The 20,439-nt window shown below is 40.3% G+C and overlaps 1 protein-coding gene across 2 annotated transcripts in view; it reads left to right on the forward strand.

Annotated features, from left to right (window-relative positions):
* Window positions 1-20,439, forward strand: part of vps13d (vacuolar protein sorting 13 homolog D) — a 154,792-nt gene that overhangs the window by 111,640 nt on the left and 22,713 nt on the right. For both annotated transcript variants that reach the window (XM_053424767.1, XM_053424768.1), the window contains exons 52-66: window positions 793-916; window positions 1,214-1,449; window positions 1,538-1,640; window positions 7,199-7,356; window positions 7,462-7,570; window positions 8,128-8,298; window positions 8,830-8,934; window positions 9,732-9,881; window positions 10,129-10,278; window positions 10,451-10,547; window positions 10,659-10,804; window positions 11,916-12,050; window positions 15,849-16,016; window positions 16,266-16,398; window positions 18,260-18,455. In XM_053424767.1, the coding sequence (XP_053280742.1) occupies window positions 793-916; window positions 1,214-1,449; window positions 1,538-1,640; window positions 7,199-7,356; window positions 7,462-7,570; window positions 8,128-8,298; window positions 8,830-8,934; window positions 9,732-9,881; window positions 10,129-10,278; window positions 10,451-10,547; window positions 10,659-10,804; window positions 11,916-12,050; window positions 15,849-16,016; window positions 16,266-16,398; window positions 18,260-18,455 (2,181 nt within the window). The remainder of the gene's footprint in view (window positions 1-792; window positions 917-1,213; window positions 1,450-1,537; window positions 1,641-7,198; window positions 7,357-7,461; window positions 7,571-8,127; window positions 8,299-8,829; window positions 8,935-9,731; window positions 9,882-10,128; window positions 10,279-10,450; window positions 10,548-10,658; window positions 10,805-11,915; window positions 12,051-15,848; window positions 16,017-16,265; window positions 16,399-18,259; window positions 18,456-20,439) is intronic.

Genomic DNA, 20,439 nt, shown 5'->3' on the forward strand with positions numbered 1-20,439 from the left:
GCCACAAAAGTGGCCCTGTCATTATGTCACAACCCGCTCTTCAATTTCTGCCAGTCATTATTTATTTAATTTAATGAAAACATATAAATATGAAAAAACATTTAACAATTTGGAGTAGAACTACATTATCTATTGAAAATGTATCGGCATCGTGATATTAAGATGCTCTATATCTGATGCTCGACACAAAAGACAGCTTGAACTGCGATAAATGGGCCATGCATTCCCGCTCTGCATGTCAATGTGTTTGGTCATCAATTTGAGCCCTACTGCCCTAGATAATAAAATAAAGATATTTAGATTATTGACAAATTTTTCAGTCAATGAATCAAATTTCTCTTCTCTTTCTCTCTCTCTGATGTCTCTGACTCGCTACAGTTTAAATGTTTAATTTAATGTGTAATTTGTTTTAAATGACATCACACTAACGCTGTAGCTGAACTGTGCATGGCTCCCTGGGTGTCTGCCCTGGACATGGTGGAGTTGAATTTTTATTTCAATAAAACCATATTGTTGGAATGGAAATAATGATTTTAATTTTTTTTTCTTTGTCTGCAGAGAACCACTTACTGTATGCGGTCTATATTAGTGGTTAAACCAAAGCAGAAAGACAATAACATTGTATACTTAAGCATTTGTTTATTAATCCCAAGACATGTCATCATTGCAATATTCAACAATGTTATCGCATATCGCAAGTTTTCCTAAGATTGTGCAGCCCTAATTTAAAGTGCATAGTAACTGAGATACAGTGTGTGAGCAAGTATTTTAAGTGGTTTCTGGTTTGAACAGGGACACACTGGGTAAGTGTTTCTTCCTGCGGACAGAGATCACCCTGAAGGGAGCCACTTACCAGATCTCCTTTACTGACAGTGACCAGCTGCCTCCACCCTTCCGCATTGACAACATCTCTGAGGTAAGCCGCTTCAGTAACATGACTGTTATTAAGCGGTCCTATCATGACTCTAGGAAAAAATTGAGACCTGTGCCTGAATCACTTACTGGACTCCCTGATCGCTCTCTTAAAACTGAATGTAATCAATCGTCAACACTTTCAGACAGCCTCTCATCAAAGGCATTAAAAAAAGGAAGCCAAAGTTAAAACCTGCCTCTCCACATTCCTGGCCATACAAGTTGGGCTTAATTATTTGATTGGGGATCCAAATGTAAAATATAATACATATAATAGATTATCTTGTTTCTATTCCTTCAGGTGCCTATACAGTTCTGGCAGCATGGTGTGGCTGACATCCGACTGTACACTGAGGTGAAGGCAGGCGAGGAGCTGGATTATGCCTGTGATGAACCCACATTGCCGCCCTACCTCACACTGACTGTGAAGGGAGCTGGATCATCAGAGGTCACAGCTGACATGAACTACTTCAGAGAATACAACAAACTGTACTATGAGAACTTCATCTACATTGCAGCCACATACACATTCACAAAGTGAGGACTAATGTCACAAGTTCATCATTTTATATCATTTCGACAAGTTAAAGTCATGACAGTAATCAGCATCATTCTGTTCCTGCAGGAATGTTGAGAGAAGACCAGTTGGGAATAAACAGCTGGTTTGCTGTGCTGAATTAGTACTTGATATAGACACCAAGACTCAAAGGGTCATCCTGAAAAAGAAGGTACTGTTTTAAGTTTTAAAACTGTGGTAGCGATTCTTCATACCATTCGCTGTTTAAGTTGGATTGTTTCCGACCCCAACCAACATCAGGGTTACGATGAATTTGCACTCATTATCAGACAAGGGCAAATTATTGGACAAGGCTCCGACTAGACAAGGACTTATACTCGTAAACTTTAAAGGGGACATATTATGCCCATTTTACCACAAGTTGAAATGGTTCCCTGGGGTCTTAATGAAATGTCTGTAACATATTTTGGTCAAAATACCACAAGGATTATTTAAAACAGGACCCTTTTTGCCCTGTCTAAAACACTCCACCTGTTTTGAGTGCCCCCAACCCAACCCGCGACAGAGACACGGGGGAGACACCACTACGCCTGTCTGAGGGTCTCTGCCGTGTCTCCCCCAGGCCAGGGCTACGCCTGTCTGAGGGTCGCTTTTCCATCACTTTTCCACCTTGCGGCAGAGACCCCCGGGCCACCTGCGACAGCCCCAGCCTCGCAGGCAGGCTGCAAGTGATGGAAAAGCGACCCTCAGACAGGCGTAGGGGGCGGGCAAGCATGACGTTTCTAACGTAGAGGAACCATAACAAATCGCGGGAGTTGTTTTTTCCCAGAGTTTTTGGGACGGTATACATGCCAGTTACCCAAATTAACGTGTAGAAGCACTACAAAAGTGGAATTTTCATAATATGTCCCCTTTAAGGAAAACTGGGCGAGCGACACAAACTCTCAAAAATAGTTGTGTGGATAATAGTAATTGAGATGCAGATGGGGAGGGCTATTGTTTTCAGTTTGGCTCGAAAATTTATATTAGCAATATTCCAAGTTTTAAAGCCTGCAGCCTAAAACAGCAGGCTTTTTTGTAATTGTATCCCCCATGACCCAGGTACCTAGATGGCAGTGAAGGTATAGAGTTGGTAACTGTTGGTTCAGATTCATATCTTCGTATCTTGACTTCGCCATGGTCCACAAATATGGGAAAGGTCTTAAACGAATAGTCCATTACTAGTGGTGCACCGATGTATTGGCCGTACATCGGTAGCGGCCGATATTCGCCTTGTTTACTGCCATCGGCGCATCGGTAATAAACTAGACTTTCACCGATGTTCATTGGTATTGTAACGTCCCCGCCTCACAGACGACACAGAACTTCTTCTCTTATTTGTATCTTTATTAAAGTCAACAAGAACATGTCACACCTTGTTCCTTCTCCGACTCTCCTCACATCAACAACCGTCTATGACACTTCCTTCCTCATTCACCCCTGACCCCCAACAAACCAGCCAACAAGAACCTGTCATCCCACACAACCCCACTCCATTGGTCTAGAACTGTCACATGCACCACCCTGACCTGTTCACTGACCCTCAGGACTCAGGAATCTCAATACTTCTTTAAGACGGTGTCTTAACTGAACATAAGTCTTAACAAAACATAAGCACTCAAAACAGGTCAATCCGAGGAGGGCTGTTTTAGACAGGGTAAAAAGGGAGCTGTTTTAAACGGTCCTTGTGGTATTTTGACCAAAATATGTTAGACATTTCATTAAGAACCCAAAAACCCATATCAACTCGTGGTAGAATGGGCATAATATGTCTCCTTCAAATCAAGTTTAGTTAAACTAAAGATTGTTTCATAAATCTGATTGAATTTGTGCTCATTAAAAGATAAGAGTGATAAAGGGCAGAAATAATTTAAAATAGTGCTTTTTAAATAATGATTTAATTATTTTCCTATATTAAATTTCAAATTCATCTCGAAACTGGGTCATTTCCACCACGATTTTAGCCTAAATGTCTTCCACTGATGTTGCCCAAGGGTGCGCGTGGGGTGCGTGGTAGCATTGGTACTTCCGGTAGCATTGCTACTCCCGGTTGCATAACTGCAGTAAATGCTGAATATAGCAGATGCTGTTACGTGCCCCTTTGTCGAGAGAATAGAAGCGCTACTTTGTGTGGTATGCGTGCGCGAAAGTGACAACTTATTATGTTGAGCAGATATACCTCTTTGTACTTACTTCAAGTTATCCTACTGTACTGAACCCCCTAGTTCTATGTTGCTTAGGATAAAAACATAAAAACAAAATAATTAATGTTAATATCATTAAGTTATATGTATACTTGCTCTTGTAGAGTGGTCGCTCACGTCACGTCTGGACAATGATGGTCATGACTTTTCATGATGTTTAAATGCAGGCTCATAAACTCTGGAGGGAATCAAACAAACACTAACTAAACTTCATGTTCTGATCAGGGGTCTCATTTATAACCGTTGCGTATGCACAAAGCGGTGCCTGAAACGTACATGATTTATAAACTTGACAGAAAATGTTTAATCCACGCAAATCTGACAATTGCGTACGAGCGTTTTGGAGACGGGAAAGTCGCGATGCAGACATGAGGTGGTGAACTGAAGCCAGATTATTGATCCTCTTCATCATTTACATAAAAACCAACAGCTTTACTTGTGCTAGCGCAACTTAACTGTTCCACACAAACCTTTTTAATTGAAAAATATTTAAAACAACTTACAGCAAATTATGTTCAGATTCTATTAAACGGGGGAGTTATAGAGCCAAGTCATTAACCGTTTTTAATATCTTCTAACACTGCGCGTGTATCATCAAATCACTGCAGTGAACTTGTCTGTGCCATGAGATCACTTACAAGAAATTAAGAAAAACTATTCACTTTCCAAATAATATTCCAGAGTGGAGGTCAGGATCCACTTATGTGAGGTAATCGTTCCGGTTGCTCTGAAAAAATAAATGCTGCCGTGACACTGGTGCGTGATTCTGCGTGTTTCTGCATGCAAATGAATGGAAGGATAAAGAGCAAACGAGGGTTCAGCGATGTCTGATCAGCTAATATAAAGTGGGTACGGAAAGTATTCAGACCCCTTTAAATGTTTCACTCTTTGTTTCATTGCAGCCATTTGCTAAAATCAAAAAAGTTAATTTTATTTCTCATTAATGTACACTCAGCACCCCATCGTGACAGAAAAAAACTGAAATGTCATTTTTTTTGCAAATTTATTAAAAAAGAAAAACTGAAATATCTCATGCTCATAAGTATTCAGACCCTTTGCTGTGAAACTCATATTTAACTCACATGCTGTCCATTTCTTCTGATCCTCCTTGAGATGGTTCTACTCCTTCATTGGAGTCCAGCTGTGTTTAAGTAAACTGATTGGACTTGATTAGGAAAGGCACACACCTGTCTATATAAGACCTCACAGCTCACAGTGCATGTCAGAGCAAATGAGAATCATGAGGTCGAAGGAACTGCCCAAGGAGCTCAGAGACAGAATTGTGGCAAGGCACAGATCTGGCCATGGTTACAAAATAGGTTCCTAAGAGCACAGTGGCCTCCATAATCCTTAAATGGAAGAAGTTTGGGACGACCAGAACTCTTCCTAGACCTGGCCGTCCAGCCAAACTGAGCAATCGTGGGAGAAGAGCCTTGGTGAGAGAGGTAAAGAAGAACCCAAAGATCACTGTGGCTGAGCTCCAGAGATGCAGTAGGGAGATAGGAGAAAGTTCCACAAAGTCAACTATCACTGCAGCCCTCTACCAGTCGGGGCTTTGTTAGTGGCCCAACGGAAGCCTCTCCTCAGTACAAGACGTATGAAAGCCTGCATAGAGTTTGCCAAAAAACACATGGACTCCCAGACGAAGAGAAATAACATTCTCTGGTCTAATGAGACCAAGATTAAACTTTTTGGCATTAATTCTAAGCGGTATGTGTGGAGAAAACCAGGCACTGCTCATCACCTGCCCAATACAATCCCAACAGTGAAACATGGTGGTGGCAGCATCATGCTATTGGGATGTTTTTCAGCTGCAGGGACAGGATGACTGGTTGCAATTGAAGGATAGATGAATGCGGCCAAGTACAGAGATATCCTGGAAGAAAACCTCTTCCAGAGTGCTCTGGACCTCAGACTGGGCCGATGGTTCACCTTCCAACAAGACAATGACCCTAAGCACACGGCTAAAATAACAAAGGAGTGGCTTCGGAACAACTCTGTGACCATTCTTGACTGGCCCAGCCAGAGCCCTGACCTAAACCCAATTGAGCATCTCTGGAGAGACCTGAAAATGGCTGTCCACCAACGTTCACCATCCAACCTGACGGAACTGGAGAGGATCTGCAAGGAAGAATGACAGAGGATCCCAAATCCAGGTGTGAAAAACGTATTGCATCATTCCCAAGAAGACTCATGGCTGTACTAGCTCAAAAGGGTGCTTCTACTCAATACTGAGCAAAGGGTCTGAATACTTATGACCATGTGATATTTCAGTCTTTCTTTTTTAATAAATTTGCAAAAATGTCTACATTATTGTTCTTTCTGTCAAGATGGTATGCTGAGTGTTCATTAATGAGAAATAAAATGAACTTTTTGGATTTTAGCAAATGGCTGCAATGAAACAAAGAGTGAACACTTTAAAGGGGTCTGAATACTTTCTGTACCCACTGTAGATTCTATTGATCTGTGATCTTTGTGCTGAACTGAATCCTTTATCACACAGAGCGACCGACAGTACCGAGCCATCCCAGTACAAACACGAGCATATAATAATAATTCTGTTTTGGTTTTGGTTGATTGAAAGTTTTGGTTGATTGAAATACCAACAGACAATACAAAAAGTTCCCTTAAATTCTGAGAGGGTGTTTTTTTTTTTGCCTCCACCTTTCAATTGGATCTTTTTTTATTTCAGTCTCCGTTCTTTCTATCGTACTCACTCTCACACATTGTATTATCCACACCAGCAGCATAGTATCTGTAATTTCTTTATTAGTGATATCACTGCTGTCCCATAAAATTGCTCTTCATCTCCATCTCACTAACCTCACCTCGATGTCAGTGTCAGAAAATATTGACAATGATGCCATGACTCTGTCATGACTTAAGATGGAAACCCATTGGTCAGCAGCATAATTTAATATGCATGACGTGCTTTGCATTCATCATTTATGGTTGAAAGTGGACGTTTGGAGGACGGAGTATACACTATTTTCGGCTTTTGTGCGCATGAACACTTTCAGTATGAATCCCACGCACTGTTTTATAAATGAGACCCCAGGTCCTGAAAACTGATGAGTGTTTATTACCACGGTGCAAATGCAACAGCTTACGTTATGAAGAAAGCACGTTAGTGCATGCCCTCCTGTAAGCCATAGAGATTGCATTGCAGTGACTGCAGTTTGAAAAAAACCTTTTTACAATTAAAGGCTATGAGAGAGAGTGTGGGCGATTTTCAAAGTCGCCCTGTACTCTATTGAACAGGGCTTGACACTGCAGCTGATTGGACTGTGGTATTCAGAGGCAGGCAGGCAGGCAGGCAGGCAAGACAAACTGTCTTGAGAATTTGTATAATTTATTACATTGATCATATCGATGATTGTAATATTAATTAATTAAATTTAACACTATCATCTTTGAAATGAAATAAAAAGAAAATAATGAAAATCCTTATAAATTGCAGTGTATAAACACTTATAGGAAGTCAATAAATGAATGTGTAGCATCATGTCGGATGATTGTTATGCAGGAGCCTGGGAAGCGCTCCCAGCTATGGAGGATGACTGGGACTGGTATGCTGTGTCATGAAGGCTCGTCTCCACCGCAGAGCAAGCCGGCCCAGCCACGCCCACTAGATTCCTCTTTAGTACTGGACATCGCTGGGCTTGCAGCAGTTAGTGACAACAGGTGTGTACCAGCGGCAGCTGCAGAGAATCCATAAGCTTAATATGTAACTTTCTAAAAAGTCATTAACAATTCATTTGGATACTGGGACATGTCTTTCTCTCACAGTTTTGAGCCTTTAATGCTAAGGAGGCCAGACTCGCGCCGCAGCACAACCCAGACGTGGTACTTCAGCTCTGGCATGCTGACCTGTGGCCTTCCACGGCTGGTGGTACAGGTAGATGCACTGAGCTTTTCACTGTCACTTTTTCAAACGTCCCTTCACTTTTTTGTAGATAACATTTTAAATACATAAAATTGGCTTTAACCATATTTCCTAACCCAAAATGGAAAAGTAAAATTCATTAAAAATATAAATTATCTCACTTACAGTAGTCATAGCCTTAGCCGGGGCTCCAAATTGTGGTTAGATTTAATCCATGCTTTAATGACCCTTGAGATATGCGATTGCAGTCCGCTTCTGGCAAACTGAATTGATGGACAAGTTTAGAGAGGCATGCACACACAGGAAAAAACTCAGTTTAAGAATATTTATGCAAGTCTTTCAGTGGAAGGATATAAAGTCAGTTTTAATGTAATTAATTTGTATAGGGCCAAATCATAACATACATTATCTCAAGGCACTTGACATGTTAAGGTCAAGACTTTTAAATTATAGAAAAGCCCAACAGTTGAGTAATGAACAGGCACTTTGGTGACTGCAGAGAGAAAAATGTAATTGTAATTGAAAAACTGAATCTTGAAAGTGAAATTTCAAGGACTTGTACCCCTCAGGTGAAGGGTGGTATGGCAGGATTGTATGATGGGGTAGAGGTGGTGCTGGGACCAGACTCTGGGCTGCTGGAGCCGGGCCCTGATCAACAGTTTATCAACCAGAAGATGAGACCCGGTTCTGGTGTGCTGTCTGTCCAGGTGCTGCCGGATGGACCCACTCGTGTCCTGCAGGTGAGAAAAAAAAAACATTTTATATCCAATTTGCAGCAAATAAACCTGAGCCCACCAACAAACCTCAAATCAGTCTAGAAGACATGAAACCTCTTTTCAGGGGAGTAGGATCTTCATCAGTTTAATTGTATTTATCATTCTTTTCAACTTCAATATTTTCCTCTGAGTGATGGGCCTATTTTATTTGACATAGCAGTGAGCAAAACTAGTCGTCCTTATGTGAAGGATTACATTTTAGTAAAATACAATGCAGTAAAGGGATTAATAATTGCTGTTTAGTTCATATTTACCCTACTTCAGTACAATACACAATTTGATTACACGTTCTATTTTTGGTTTTGCTTTGCTACAAAATTCTTGTGACCATACACTGTATATCAAATAATAGAGGTTCTTGAATATGAAAGATATTTGGTGCTTTGATAACATTTGGAAATGGGTCCGATGATAAAATATCTACTTTTCATTTGCAGTAATTATGAACCTGATTTTTTCTACTCTCAGACATTTGTTTGACTTGCCTGTTTGTAGATTAGTGACTTCAACCAGAGGAGAATGATCCGCAGCTCACCCAGCACCGAACAGGTGGGGAGCAAAGAGGATATGAAGAAGAAAGAGCCTGAGCAGGAGCTTGAGGTAACTGTCATTTTGAAGAGATTTGTGGATTCATGAATGAATTGATGAATCCCTAATTGTTTCCTATTTTTAATTTACATTAATCCATCTTGGTTCTTCATTAGGGGCCCAAGAAGCACTGCTACTTGAAGCCTACTGTTTTCGTTGTCATTATCATTCAAGCCTATTTTTCTTTGCCAACAGCAAAACCCCATCTTGGCAGATCGGTTGAAAATTCCACCCCCTACTCAGGCACTAAAATAACACTCCTGAAAAATGGCATTGTAACAATTAAATTAACGTTTCTCAACTGTCTCATAAATGGTATGGCCAATAAATTCTTATTTCTCAATTCTTAAGTTTTTCGTCTTTTCCAAAGAGGCCAAACTTTCTTGCCATTTTCGAAAAATCGCAAGTGCAAGCAAAATTTACCCATCTGGTATACATCATTGACAGAGAAGCGTTTGATTTCACCAGATTATTAAACAGGAAGTCAGCTTATAATTTTTCTGTTTATAATTCTATCACACATACACATGCACTATTAAAGCGTTGTAGGTTTTAATGAGCAAAAATAATGCAGTTTAGCACATCTGATGTCTTTGCCTCAAAATGTGGAAAGATGTGTGGAAAACATATCTCTCCAATGTTCATCACAGTCAGGTCCTATATTCCAATCACTGCCTGTGGTCTTCAAATTCAAAAAATTCAGTAATTTCTTTCATGTTTGTGTCTAATACCAGGGGCTTAGGCTCATTGGTTTACTGAAATTGACTCTGTTCGGTTCCACAAAAATTCTCTTTTGTATTCATTTCTAGGTGTTGGTGAACATGGATGAAGGTGTGGGTGTGTCTCTGGTAAACAAGGTTCCGGAAGAGCTTGTGTTTACGACACTGTCTGGTATCGATGTACACTTCACTCACACTGCTGTCAGCGAGGTGTTGGAGGTCAGCATTCAGAACATCCAGGTGAGCTCACGGCAGCTATTAGAACAGTGATATATTTGAGTTCACATAAAACCAGTTAAAAACTCCTTAAAGTAGTTCAACTTTCTTCACATATATTAAAAAATAGATCAGAAAAACATAGTTTCTTCATGACTTAATTTGCAGAATGTGGCTGAATGGTAAATGGTCTATATTTATATAGCGCTGTACTAGTTTTGATGACCACTCAAAGTGCTTTACAGAAAAGTCTGTCATCCTTTGATATCAGGTTGACAACCAGCTGTTGGGTACCACTCAGCCTGTGATGTTGTGTGTCACTTCCGGTTCCGGGGACAGCAGCGATAGCGACAGTGGCCCAGCCCTGCAAGTAAACTCCGTCAAGGTTTCCAGCAACCTCATGCTCACTGATCTATTCAAGGTAGGGAGAGTCACACGCTGAATCAATGTACCAAATTACTCTGCACCTCAGACAATTAGTAGTGACATATCTTTTTTTTGTCTAATGGTTTATTTTGCACAATCACAAACCAGACGCATGCAGGTGGTACTAGGATAATGTGATTAAAGATGTTACCCTAATGTGTTTACAGCATCTCATGGTAACAGCCCGACGCTTCACTGTCATCATTGAGGAGAAACTCCTCCTTAAGCTGCTCACCTTCTTTGGATATGGACAGACAGAGGCTGGTAGGTCATTATTGAATGGTACTGTTTATAACTGTATGATGCTGTCAATATGCAAACCAAAAATCGCTGCATGAATGTATAAACTTTTATCATAATTTGCAATAAATGCAGAGCTGGAGAAGTTGTATGACCTCCATGAGAAGCCCAATGAGGATGCAGGAGCACCCAAACGTTACTACTTTGAGAACCTGAAGATCAGTCTCCCTCAGGTCAAACTGAGTGTCTTCACATCTCACAAGTTGCCTCCTGATCTCAAGGTAACATAAAATGCTCATAATGCTCTATATTTATGAAACCACACTAATTTTTATAGTTAAACCTAATAGATCTTTTGTAATACAGATATTCATGTGATTATTACCAATAAACCTGTCAAAAATCATCATTAAACTGTTGAGAGAAGAAACGTATAACCACTTGAGAACAGCAATTTACTCGTCATTGATGTGGTAAATGTCAAAAGAATTTACAACAACAAAAAGTTAAAACCTAGGCTGATATTTGATATGCATGGGATCACTTGTTGGGATTGATTAGATCAATGCTATTTGTAAAAGTTTAGCAATATTTATTTTCAGTTTTCACATTAAACTGGAGGCATTATAAATTAGTATAATGTGTCATGTCAAGTAAAAAATAAAATACAAAACAGCAAGTTTTTTTTTAATTGCATCTTAATGAAATAAAGTGCTTAATTTTTGAAAATAAAAAATGTAGCTGACCTTATTCTTCTTTTTGTTAACTCATTTTCACTAAACAGTCTCAATTAAACCAATTTTCTAGTAATTTCAACATAGCTTACTAAACCCACCACCATTAGTCTTGTTCAGTGAGAGAGCTGTAGTTTATCCTGTCAGGATTTTAAATCTATGCTGAAGGGAATGGTTTAGGGCGGCTGTGGCTGAGGGGGTAGAGTGGTCGTCCTCCAACCTGAAGGTCGGCAGTACGATCCCCAGGCTGACCCATCTGCATGCCAAAGTGTCCTTGGGCAAGATGCTGAACCTTGAATGGCCCCCAATAGAATAACAAAGTGCTGCGAATAGATGCACTGTATGAATGTGTGTGTGAATGTAAAACTGTTCTGTAAAGCGCTTTGAGTGGTCATCAAGACTAGAAAAGCGCTATATAAATACAAAACCATTAACAAAACCATTTAGTGTTGTTTCGTTTTGCTGCTTTAGCCACTCTCTCATAACATATGAGACATACTCTTTTAGAACTGCCCGTTGTTTATATGTAAAGCAGCTGCAACTCAAAATCTCAAGTATTACCTTTACAGAAAATAAAGATTCAAAAACATAAATTCAAAGACACTTTAACATGTTTTCTCATTTGTTTGTCACATTGATGTTGTTTTTCCTACAAAAGGCACTGAAAGGTTCTCTGGGCTTCCCACTGGTGCGTTTTGAAGACGCTGTCATCAACATGTACCCGTTCACTAGAGTGCACCCCTACGAGACCCAGGAGATCATCATCAATGACATCCTCAAGCACTTCAGAGAGGTAAGAGGGACTCACACTTCAATCAATACATGAGTCAAATTTGATTTGTTTAGCCAATATTCAAAAATCACACTTTGCCTACATACTAAGCAATGTAGTTGTTATAATACTCAACAATCAACTGCCACCACAATCCACGATCACAAGCCAAGATTTTGCCGCAAAACGCCAAGATCCTAGTTCTGAAGGCTCTGGCTTGAATTCTGGGAGCGCAGTGCTCAAGTGGGTTGAGATGTTACTATGAGCTCTTAAGTTAGGCTGGTGCCATATCATTAAGCACTTAGAAGTTGAGGAGGGGAATTTTAAATTATGTTCTTAATTTAACAGGACTGGTGCAGTGGGTTTAGAATGGGCTGTTCCCTTAGCCTGTGGTAATGCTCTAGAGCAGGGTTATTCAACTACAATTAAAAGAGGTCCAGCTAGAGAAAAATTCTTGAAGCAAAGGTCCGGAAGATCATAATGTCTAACTATTTAGTTTGATATATTTTTAAGTAGCCTAGTAGTTGTATCAACATGTGAATATACTAAATACCTGACTTTCAAACCAAATGAATTCAGTACGATTCAAAAACTTTTTGACAATATTTATTGTCACGTAACATAGAACTGAACATGTATGTATGATTGCAGATATGTTTAATGTTCTCTCATTACCGGAGGTGCTGATGGAAGTAGCTGAGGAGTGAGCCATCTCGCTACCTTCCGATCTCTGAAAGGCGCGCATATGTAGAACAGCAAAACATGGACCAATGGCAAGGTCCGTTGCAACAGCATCGCGTACCAGGAAGTCAATAGTTCAGGAGAATTTCACCCTTAACATAGCCTGAAAAAAAAACTGTGCAATATCTGTACGGCGGACCTGCTCTCCATGGAAGCAGGACACATGCATTTGAGGAGGAGGCACGTTTGACATCGTAACGTAAACGATGCAGACTCGCCTCGGTAAGATAACCTGTTAGCTAGCTTGCTATATAAACGTATACCTGTGCACAGGATTCTAGAATCCATTACAAAAATATGGTTTAAACTTTTTTTTACGAGTTTAAAAGCGTATTGTTTGCTTTTGCCTGACAAACTTATTTTTTAATAACCATTATGTAGTCCGAAGAAGACTGTAGTTTTGTTTGTTGAATTTTTTATTGCTGATACTTTCCCTGTCCTTTTTGTTAACAGGAAAAATTGATACTAGATTGGCCTGTTCTTGGTTCACAGGAGAAACTTGAATTTAACCCTAACCCTAACCCTTTTGAATGAAGTTTCGATCTTTATAGTCTTTATTTTCAGTCATCGCATGCCTCGAACAACCTCAAGCAAGATTTAATAGCTGTTTGCTAAATAAGAGCAATTGAGAATTGTGTCATTCATAATCCGATTAGTCAATTAATCGTTTCAATAATCGATGACTAATCGACTATCAGAATAGTTATTAGTTGCAGCCCCACCTGTATCGCTATCTTTCTTTTTCTTTCTACTGTGTGTAACTTGCCTCTAACTCCTATCTGTTTGCACTGTAGAGTCGCAATGTTAACCGCCTGGAATGCACAGACTTGATTGGCTGAGTAGTATCATGTGGGATGGCTTAACTCGCATGCAATTGGTCTGTGCGTTTCCTCATCCGCAAAGCCACTACTGTAAAGACTACAAATGCTGCCCCGCTTACAAATAGAAGCGCCCCGTCAGGTTTTAAATCATAACCTTCTGTTTTGGCTGTAGGTCCGGGTCCGTACGGGACAGCTCCTGGGTCCGGACTCGGACCGCGGTCCGCCTGTTAGTGACCCCTGTTCTAGAGCTACTTCAGAATTATTCTCTGTCATTCATGAGTTCTCCTCAAGCAGATATACCACATACTGTCTTTTTTATTGTTTGTGCGCTGGACTCTGTGCATATGAGACATGCTGTTTTAGAACTGGAAGAATGAAAACAAAGTCTGTCTACTCTTAATTAAAAACTGTTCCGAGCCTTTTCTCTTGACTAATTTCTCACTGTGTGTTAGTCCTCCTCTCACTTCCTTGTTCATGAAAATTTAGGGTCGGGTACAGAAACCTGGTACTTAGGTTACGGTTTCTATATGGCAGTTATCAACCGAGCCAAAACACAACACAGATTTCAGTGCCTTGTTTCAGTGCCTTAGCTAGGAACTAGGAAATATTGTAGTTCCTCTGCTTACAGGTTTTTACATGTGATTTAAAAATCGAGAGAGTTAGTGTTGCGAATGTCTGGTGGGAGGGAGTTCCAGAGGTGTGGGCAAAGCGACTGAGGGTGTTTCGACATGCAGGAGTTCAGAAAGGTATGGTTTATGAGGGAGACCAGAAATAAGGGAATTAGAGTAATCAATGCAGGATGTAACCAGGGTGTGGACGACAATGGCGGTGGTGTTGGGTGTGATTGGATGAGAACCAGGATTTGATTTCCTGTAGGCAGTCAGTTAGGGAAGTAAGTGGGAGGATGGAAGTGGGTTTGGTTGAAAGGTAGAGCTGGGTGTCAGCCGTATAGCAATGGAAATTAATGTTAAATTTACGGAAGATATTGTCAAGAAGAAGTAAGTAGATGCTAAACAGAAGGGGCCCCAGGACAGAACCCTGTGAAACACCAGTAGTGACTGGAAATGGCTGTGATTTGAAAGATTTTAGATGGATGAACTGGGTGCGGCCAGAGAGGTAAGATTTGAACCAATCCAGGGGTGTGTTGGTGATGGCTATGGAGGCTAGTCAGTGAGTATATAGTGAGAGAAGGTGTCAAAGGCTGGAGTCAGATCAAGGAGGATGAGGATGGTTAACAGTCCGGAGTCAGCTGCCATGAGGAGGTTATTAGTGATTTTTACCAGGTGTGTCTCTGTAATATGGAGGGAGTGGAAACCAGACTGGAATTGGTCATAGAGGTTATTGTCAGATAAATGGTCATGGACTTGAGATGAAACGTGTTTTTTTTCAGGACTTTGGAGAGAAAGGGTACGTTAGAAATAAGACAAAAGTTATTTAAATTGTTAGGGTCTGAACCAGCTTTTTTAAGTATAGGAGTTATTGCAGCTGATTTGAAGATGAGGGAACCAGACTAGAGTTGAGGGAGGATTGTATGGCTAACAGTTATTAGGGAGGCTAGAGAGGGTAGGCAGGCTTTTACTAGGGCAGTCGGAAGAGGGTCTAACTGACACTTTGATGGCTTCGATTTCTGAATGAGGTCAGAAATTTCAACAGCAAAGGGAAGATTGAAACTTGAAAGTGAACAAGAGAGAGGGGCTGGTGAATTTTGTCAACTTTTGTATTAAAAAGGACCTTAAGGAGTGACAGTAAGAGGTGGAGTACATGTGAGGTTCAAGAGAGTACAGTGGTTGCAGTATGTTGTTTACCAAGGAGAACAGGGCTCTTGTGACTTCCAAGCGGCAGCCATTCGTTTTGAGTTGGCTTAGTGAAGGTGGAAACCATCGGGAAGAGCGGGAGAAGGACACATACCTTTTTTTTTTTCAAGGAGCCAGATTGTTTAAAAGGCCATGAAGACCATCATTGTAATATGAAACTAATTCATACGTGGTGGGTACACAGTTCATGCTGGGGAGGCTGACAATGCCACTGGAGAGAGCATTTCAATAAATCTCCCTAATTTTGCGAAATGAGATTCCACCATATATACCATTAGGCAATACATTGCAGTTTACTGCAATGCATTGCACACATATTATAATTCCCCATACTTATTATTATTATTATGTGTGCATAGTGGTATAACCACTAGACAATGCATTGCAGTTTACTTTGTCAGTAGACCATCTGATAATTATTGTGTGTTGTTTCACGTCTGAAGGAGCTGATCAGCCAGGCAGCTCAAATCCTGGGCTCCGTGGACTTCCTAGGAAATCCGATGGGCCTTCTCAATGACGTGACCGAGGGCATGTCGGAGCTCATCAAGTATGGCAATGTTGGTGGCCTTATACGCAATGTGACCCACGGTGTGTCCAACTCAGCTGCCAAGGTACATCGCTGCTAAGCAGTTTGTGAGAGACTCTTTTGTGTTTTGTAATTTATCCCCATATTTTACAGCGTTCTTCTTTGGTTGGATTTATTAATTGGCTGTGTCATTGTTTTATTGTACATTTGTCACTGTTATGTGTTTACCTCTTGAATATATACATACTAATATACTTGTAAGAGATTGTAAAAAACATATGAAAATTGTAATGATAGAAGAAGCCTCCCTTAACCTCCCTTTGTTTTCCATCAGTTTGCAGGGACTTTATCAGATGGGTTGGGGAAGACTATGGACAACCGACACCAAAGTGAGCGAGAGTACATCAGATACCACGGAGCGACCAGTGGAGAGCACCTTGTAGCAGGGATCCATGGACTGGCTCATGGTACAATGTGGAAACTATTTTACTCTGATTACAGGAGTCATATATAGTGGGCAAAGAATCGTAATTTTTTTTTTAGTAAATTAGTTCTTTTTAACCTCCTTAGCAGTGAGTTTGAAAACACTGTCAAATCATATAGACTGCATGAAAAAACTGATTTTCACCCCTGTAAACGGCTGCAAACTTCCCTTATTTCTGGCAGTTAATGGCCGTTTACAGCCTGTGAGGTACTTCATTGTAGTTTCTAGTCTAAGGCTGACCATCCAGCCTAGCCATCCACCTGGCTGTGGCAGGCTGGATCCATGTCATCTGCCCCACTTCAATCAGCTGTGAACACAATCAGCACAGTTAAATAATACGATACACCTACAAATGTAACAGTAAAAATTATCTAATGAAGCTAATCTTACCCTCTTCCTTCTTTCTCGACTCCGGGCTGAACTTTTCAATGCTGCTACAAGAGCTGTACGTGTGTGTAAAGACGACATACAGTTTCTTATAAAACACAAAATGTCACTTTTAAGAAAAAACTTAAGAACAATCTCTTAAGTTTAAGTAGTTCCTGCATATTTAAACATACACGTTCTGCTCAAGCACTCATTGCTCTCTTTTTCTTTCAACAACTTTCTCCCTTATCCCACAGTTGTTTACATGCTATTCAGAGCTGTGAGTTACTTAGCAGGTAGCAATGGCTTCTATCAGTAGCTTAGCACTTCCTGCAATTTTGGGATTGTGTGCCCGTCCTTTCCGCTTCGATTCCTTCATACTGGGCCCGCAGCCATCCTCTCCTCCAGGGAAACGGTGTGGTGTGTACTTCAGCAAGTTTTTACACAGAAAACAGAGTCATTCATTGACCCGCTCTGAACAACTGCCAGGAGTTTCTTGTTTGCGGTAGACAGAAGCTTCATTCATGATGCTGTGATTGGATGAGCCCTCTAACGTGACAACGTTGATGACTTATGTGGTATCTTCAGGAATGGACGTAATTGCGTCCGAGTGTGATTTTTTTTTTTTCAGAGTAAGTCCTCACATATGACCTTTTCACTTTTGAAGAAGCTGTCCTAGCAGTTTTTAAATTGTACTTTACATTTATATATGATGAGTAGGTGACTGAGGACCATTTTATTCTTTATTGTGTTAAGTTAATGTATTTAAATGATTCTTGAAGCTCTGAATTTGTACCATGACAGTTGAATGCACTTATTGTAATGTTTTTAATAGAATATTTGGAAAGTTAAATGGACATGTGAATGTGGTGGAGATTTTTCAGTAATTTGGGAGGAGAAATGTTCGTGACTTTGTGACGCGATGACACAGCTATTATGCTTTATGTGAAGCACAGTGTTTTGGTGTCAGCAGAAAGACTTCTTAGAAATCTATACAGTTGTGCAAGTCTCTCCATTCAAAAAGATTATCTTGGATGAGCTTGACAAACATGCAATGTTAACAATGTATCATCAGGTGTACCCTAAAAATGGTATCACTGATTACACTCATTAAAGCTAACTTACTTATTTAAGGCAAATATATTCAAGCTACAATTTATCGTTATATAATTATATTAACCCTAATGTATTTATACAAGTGATTTTCTAAAAAGTGAGTTAGAACCTTTTAGAAAAAGTTGTAGCTCTGCACTATTGAGTGAAACTTTCCTGATTTGCATTTGTAAAAATCTCAGTTGTGTCATTAAAGCTCCAAAGCTGTTCAGTTTACAGTGTTCAGCTTTTGTTGTTGCATCCCAGCACTGTATAATCTCAGACTTGTTATTTTCAACAAGAGAAGCTGGACAACTCAGTCATCCTAGTCTTTCTGTTACCCACAAACTTTGCATGTCCTTTTAAATAAATTATCACATTCCCAGGTATCATTGGGGGCATGACGAGCATCATCACTTCCACAGTGGAGGGGGTGAAGACGGAGGGTGGAGTCAGTGGATTCTTCTCAGGTCTTGGTAAAGGTCTGGTCGGAACTGTGACCAAACCGGTGGCTGGAGCTCTGGACTTTGCATCAGAGACAGCACAGACAGTCCGGGACATGGCTAGTCTCAGTAACCACAGGTGAGTCTATTCCTTGAATAAGAAATAGCATGTGAGCTTTAAAAAAAGTCTCCACCCTCTGTAGTATACTGAGTCAAAAAATGTCATTGTTCTACACAGCCAAAATGCTCTTCCAAACAATCAACATCTAAAAAAATGAAATAACAAACCTCTACGTGTATGAGGTGCCTTCTGTAAATTAAGTTACACTGAAAAAAAAAAAGATTCCTATTGTTGTGCAATAGATCAGTGATTTTCAACCAGTGTGCCGTGAGAGATCGTCAGGTGTGCCGTGGGAAATTATCTAATATCTAGTGTTGCACCGAAGTATCGGCCGAACATCGGTAGCGGCAGATATTTGCCTCGTTTACCGACATCTGCACATCGGTAATAAACTTGACTTTCACCAATATCATTGGTATTTGTGGTTAAACCGCTGGGCAGGTGCCGCGGCTGGGGGAGCAGTCGCCCTCCTCTCCACGCCGCCGGAGACTCGGCGTGCGGCACGCCTCAACGTTTTTTTTGGGGGGGAGGTCCTATTCCGCTGTGCCTCACGGCGTCAGTGGTGTGGGGTGCTTTCTTCTCTTGGACCGTGGGGCGGTGTCCGTCGCCGGTGCGGAAGGCGGGCCGTTGGAGGGGACCGGGTACGGCGGTCGGCGGCAGCGACGGGGTACGGCGGTCGCCGGCAGCGACTCTGGACGCGTGTCTGGCCCTTCTCGCGGATCACCTCAGCTACGGCGCCCGCTGGGGGAACCCTCCGTTCACGCGGGGGGCTCCTTCCAGCGGTGCGCCTCGGCTGGCGCCTAGCAGCTGACTTAGAACTGGTGCGGACCAGGGGAATCCGACTGTTTAATTAAAACAAAGCATCGTGAAGGCCCACGGTGGGTGGTGACGCGATGTGATTTCTGCCCAGTGCTCTGAATGTCAAAGTGAAGAAATTCAATGAAACGCGGGTAAACGGCGGGAGTAACTATTGGCACTCAAAACAGGTCAATCTGTTTCTAGACAGGGTTAAAAGTTCCTGTTTTAAATGATCCTTGTGGTATTTTGACCAAAATATGTTACAGACATTTCAATAAGACCCCAAGGAACCATATCAAATGTGATAAAATGGGTATAATATGTCTCCGTTAAATAAAGTTTAGTTAAATCAAAGATTGTTTCATAAATCTGATTCAATTTGTGCTCATTAAAAGGTAAGAGTAAGAAAGGGCTGAAATAATTTAAAATAGTGCTTTTTAATACATTTAGAAATTATGTTACTAACTATATGTATTATATGTACTGTGTTAGTCCATAGTGTCATTTTGGTTGGTGGTGTGCCCCAGGATTTTGTAAATGTAAAAAACGTGCCGCGGCTCAAAAAAGGTTGAAATTCACTGCAATAGATAGATTTGACGTTGGCTAATTATTAATAATCATGAAATATGATAATTAAAATGATAATAAATATTTATTTAGAAATAATTAAATTATTAATAAAAAATGATCGCTTAAGAATAATACAATTATTAATGAAAAAACAATTGAGTTTAACCACTAAGAATAATAAAACTATCAATTTGAGAATGCTAAGTTATCAATTAAGAAAAATGAAATAATTAGTGAAAACAGTAGAATTGTCAATTAATGAATAATAAATTATCAATTGGAAAAACAGACAATTATCAATTCAGGTATAAACTAAAAATGAAAAACAATAAGATTATCAATTTAAGAATAATACTATCTGTATTTATACGGGGCACCACCCTGGTATCAGGGACCAACAATAAATCTATAAGAACAGTCACAGTTTGGCAAAGTCAAATTAATAATCCCAATAGTTAATATTAAGGACTATATAATGAACAATGAAGGGTTTTAAGTTTGAGCACAGGCCATCATAATCCAACTGTATTCACACAACATGCACAAATAATCACAAGATACAGAAACTTTAATTACAAAAAGAATTTATTTAAAAAGGTAAAATAACATTAAGGTTATTCAACATGATTATTTG

The sequence above is a fragment of the Pleuronectes platessa genome, chromosome 6, assembly GCF_947347685.1.
Source record: "Pleuronectes platessa chromosome 6, fPlePla1.1, whole genome shotgun sequence".
Classification (NCBI taxonomy): domain Eukaryota; kingdom Metazoa; phylum Chordata; class Actinopteri; order Pleuronectiformes; family Pleuronectidae; genus Pleuronectes; species Pleuronectes platessa.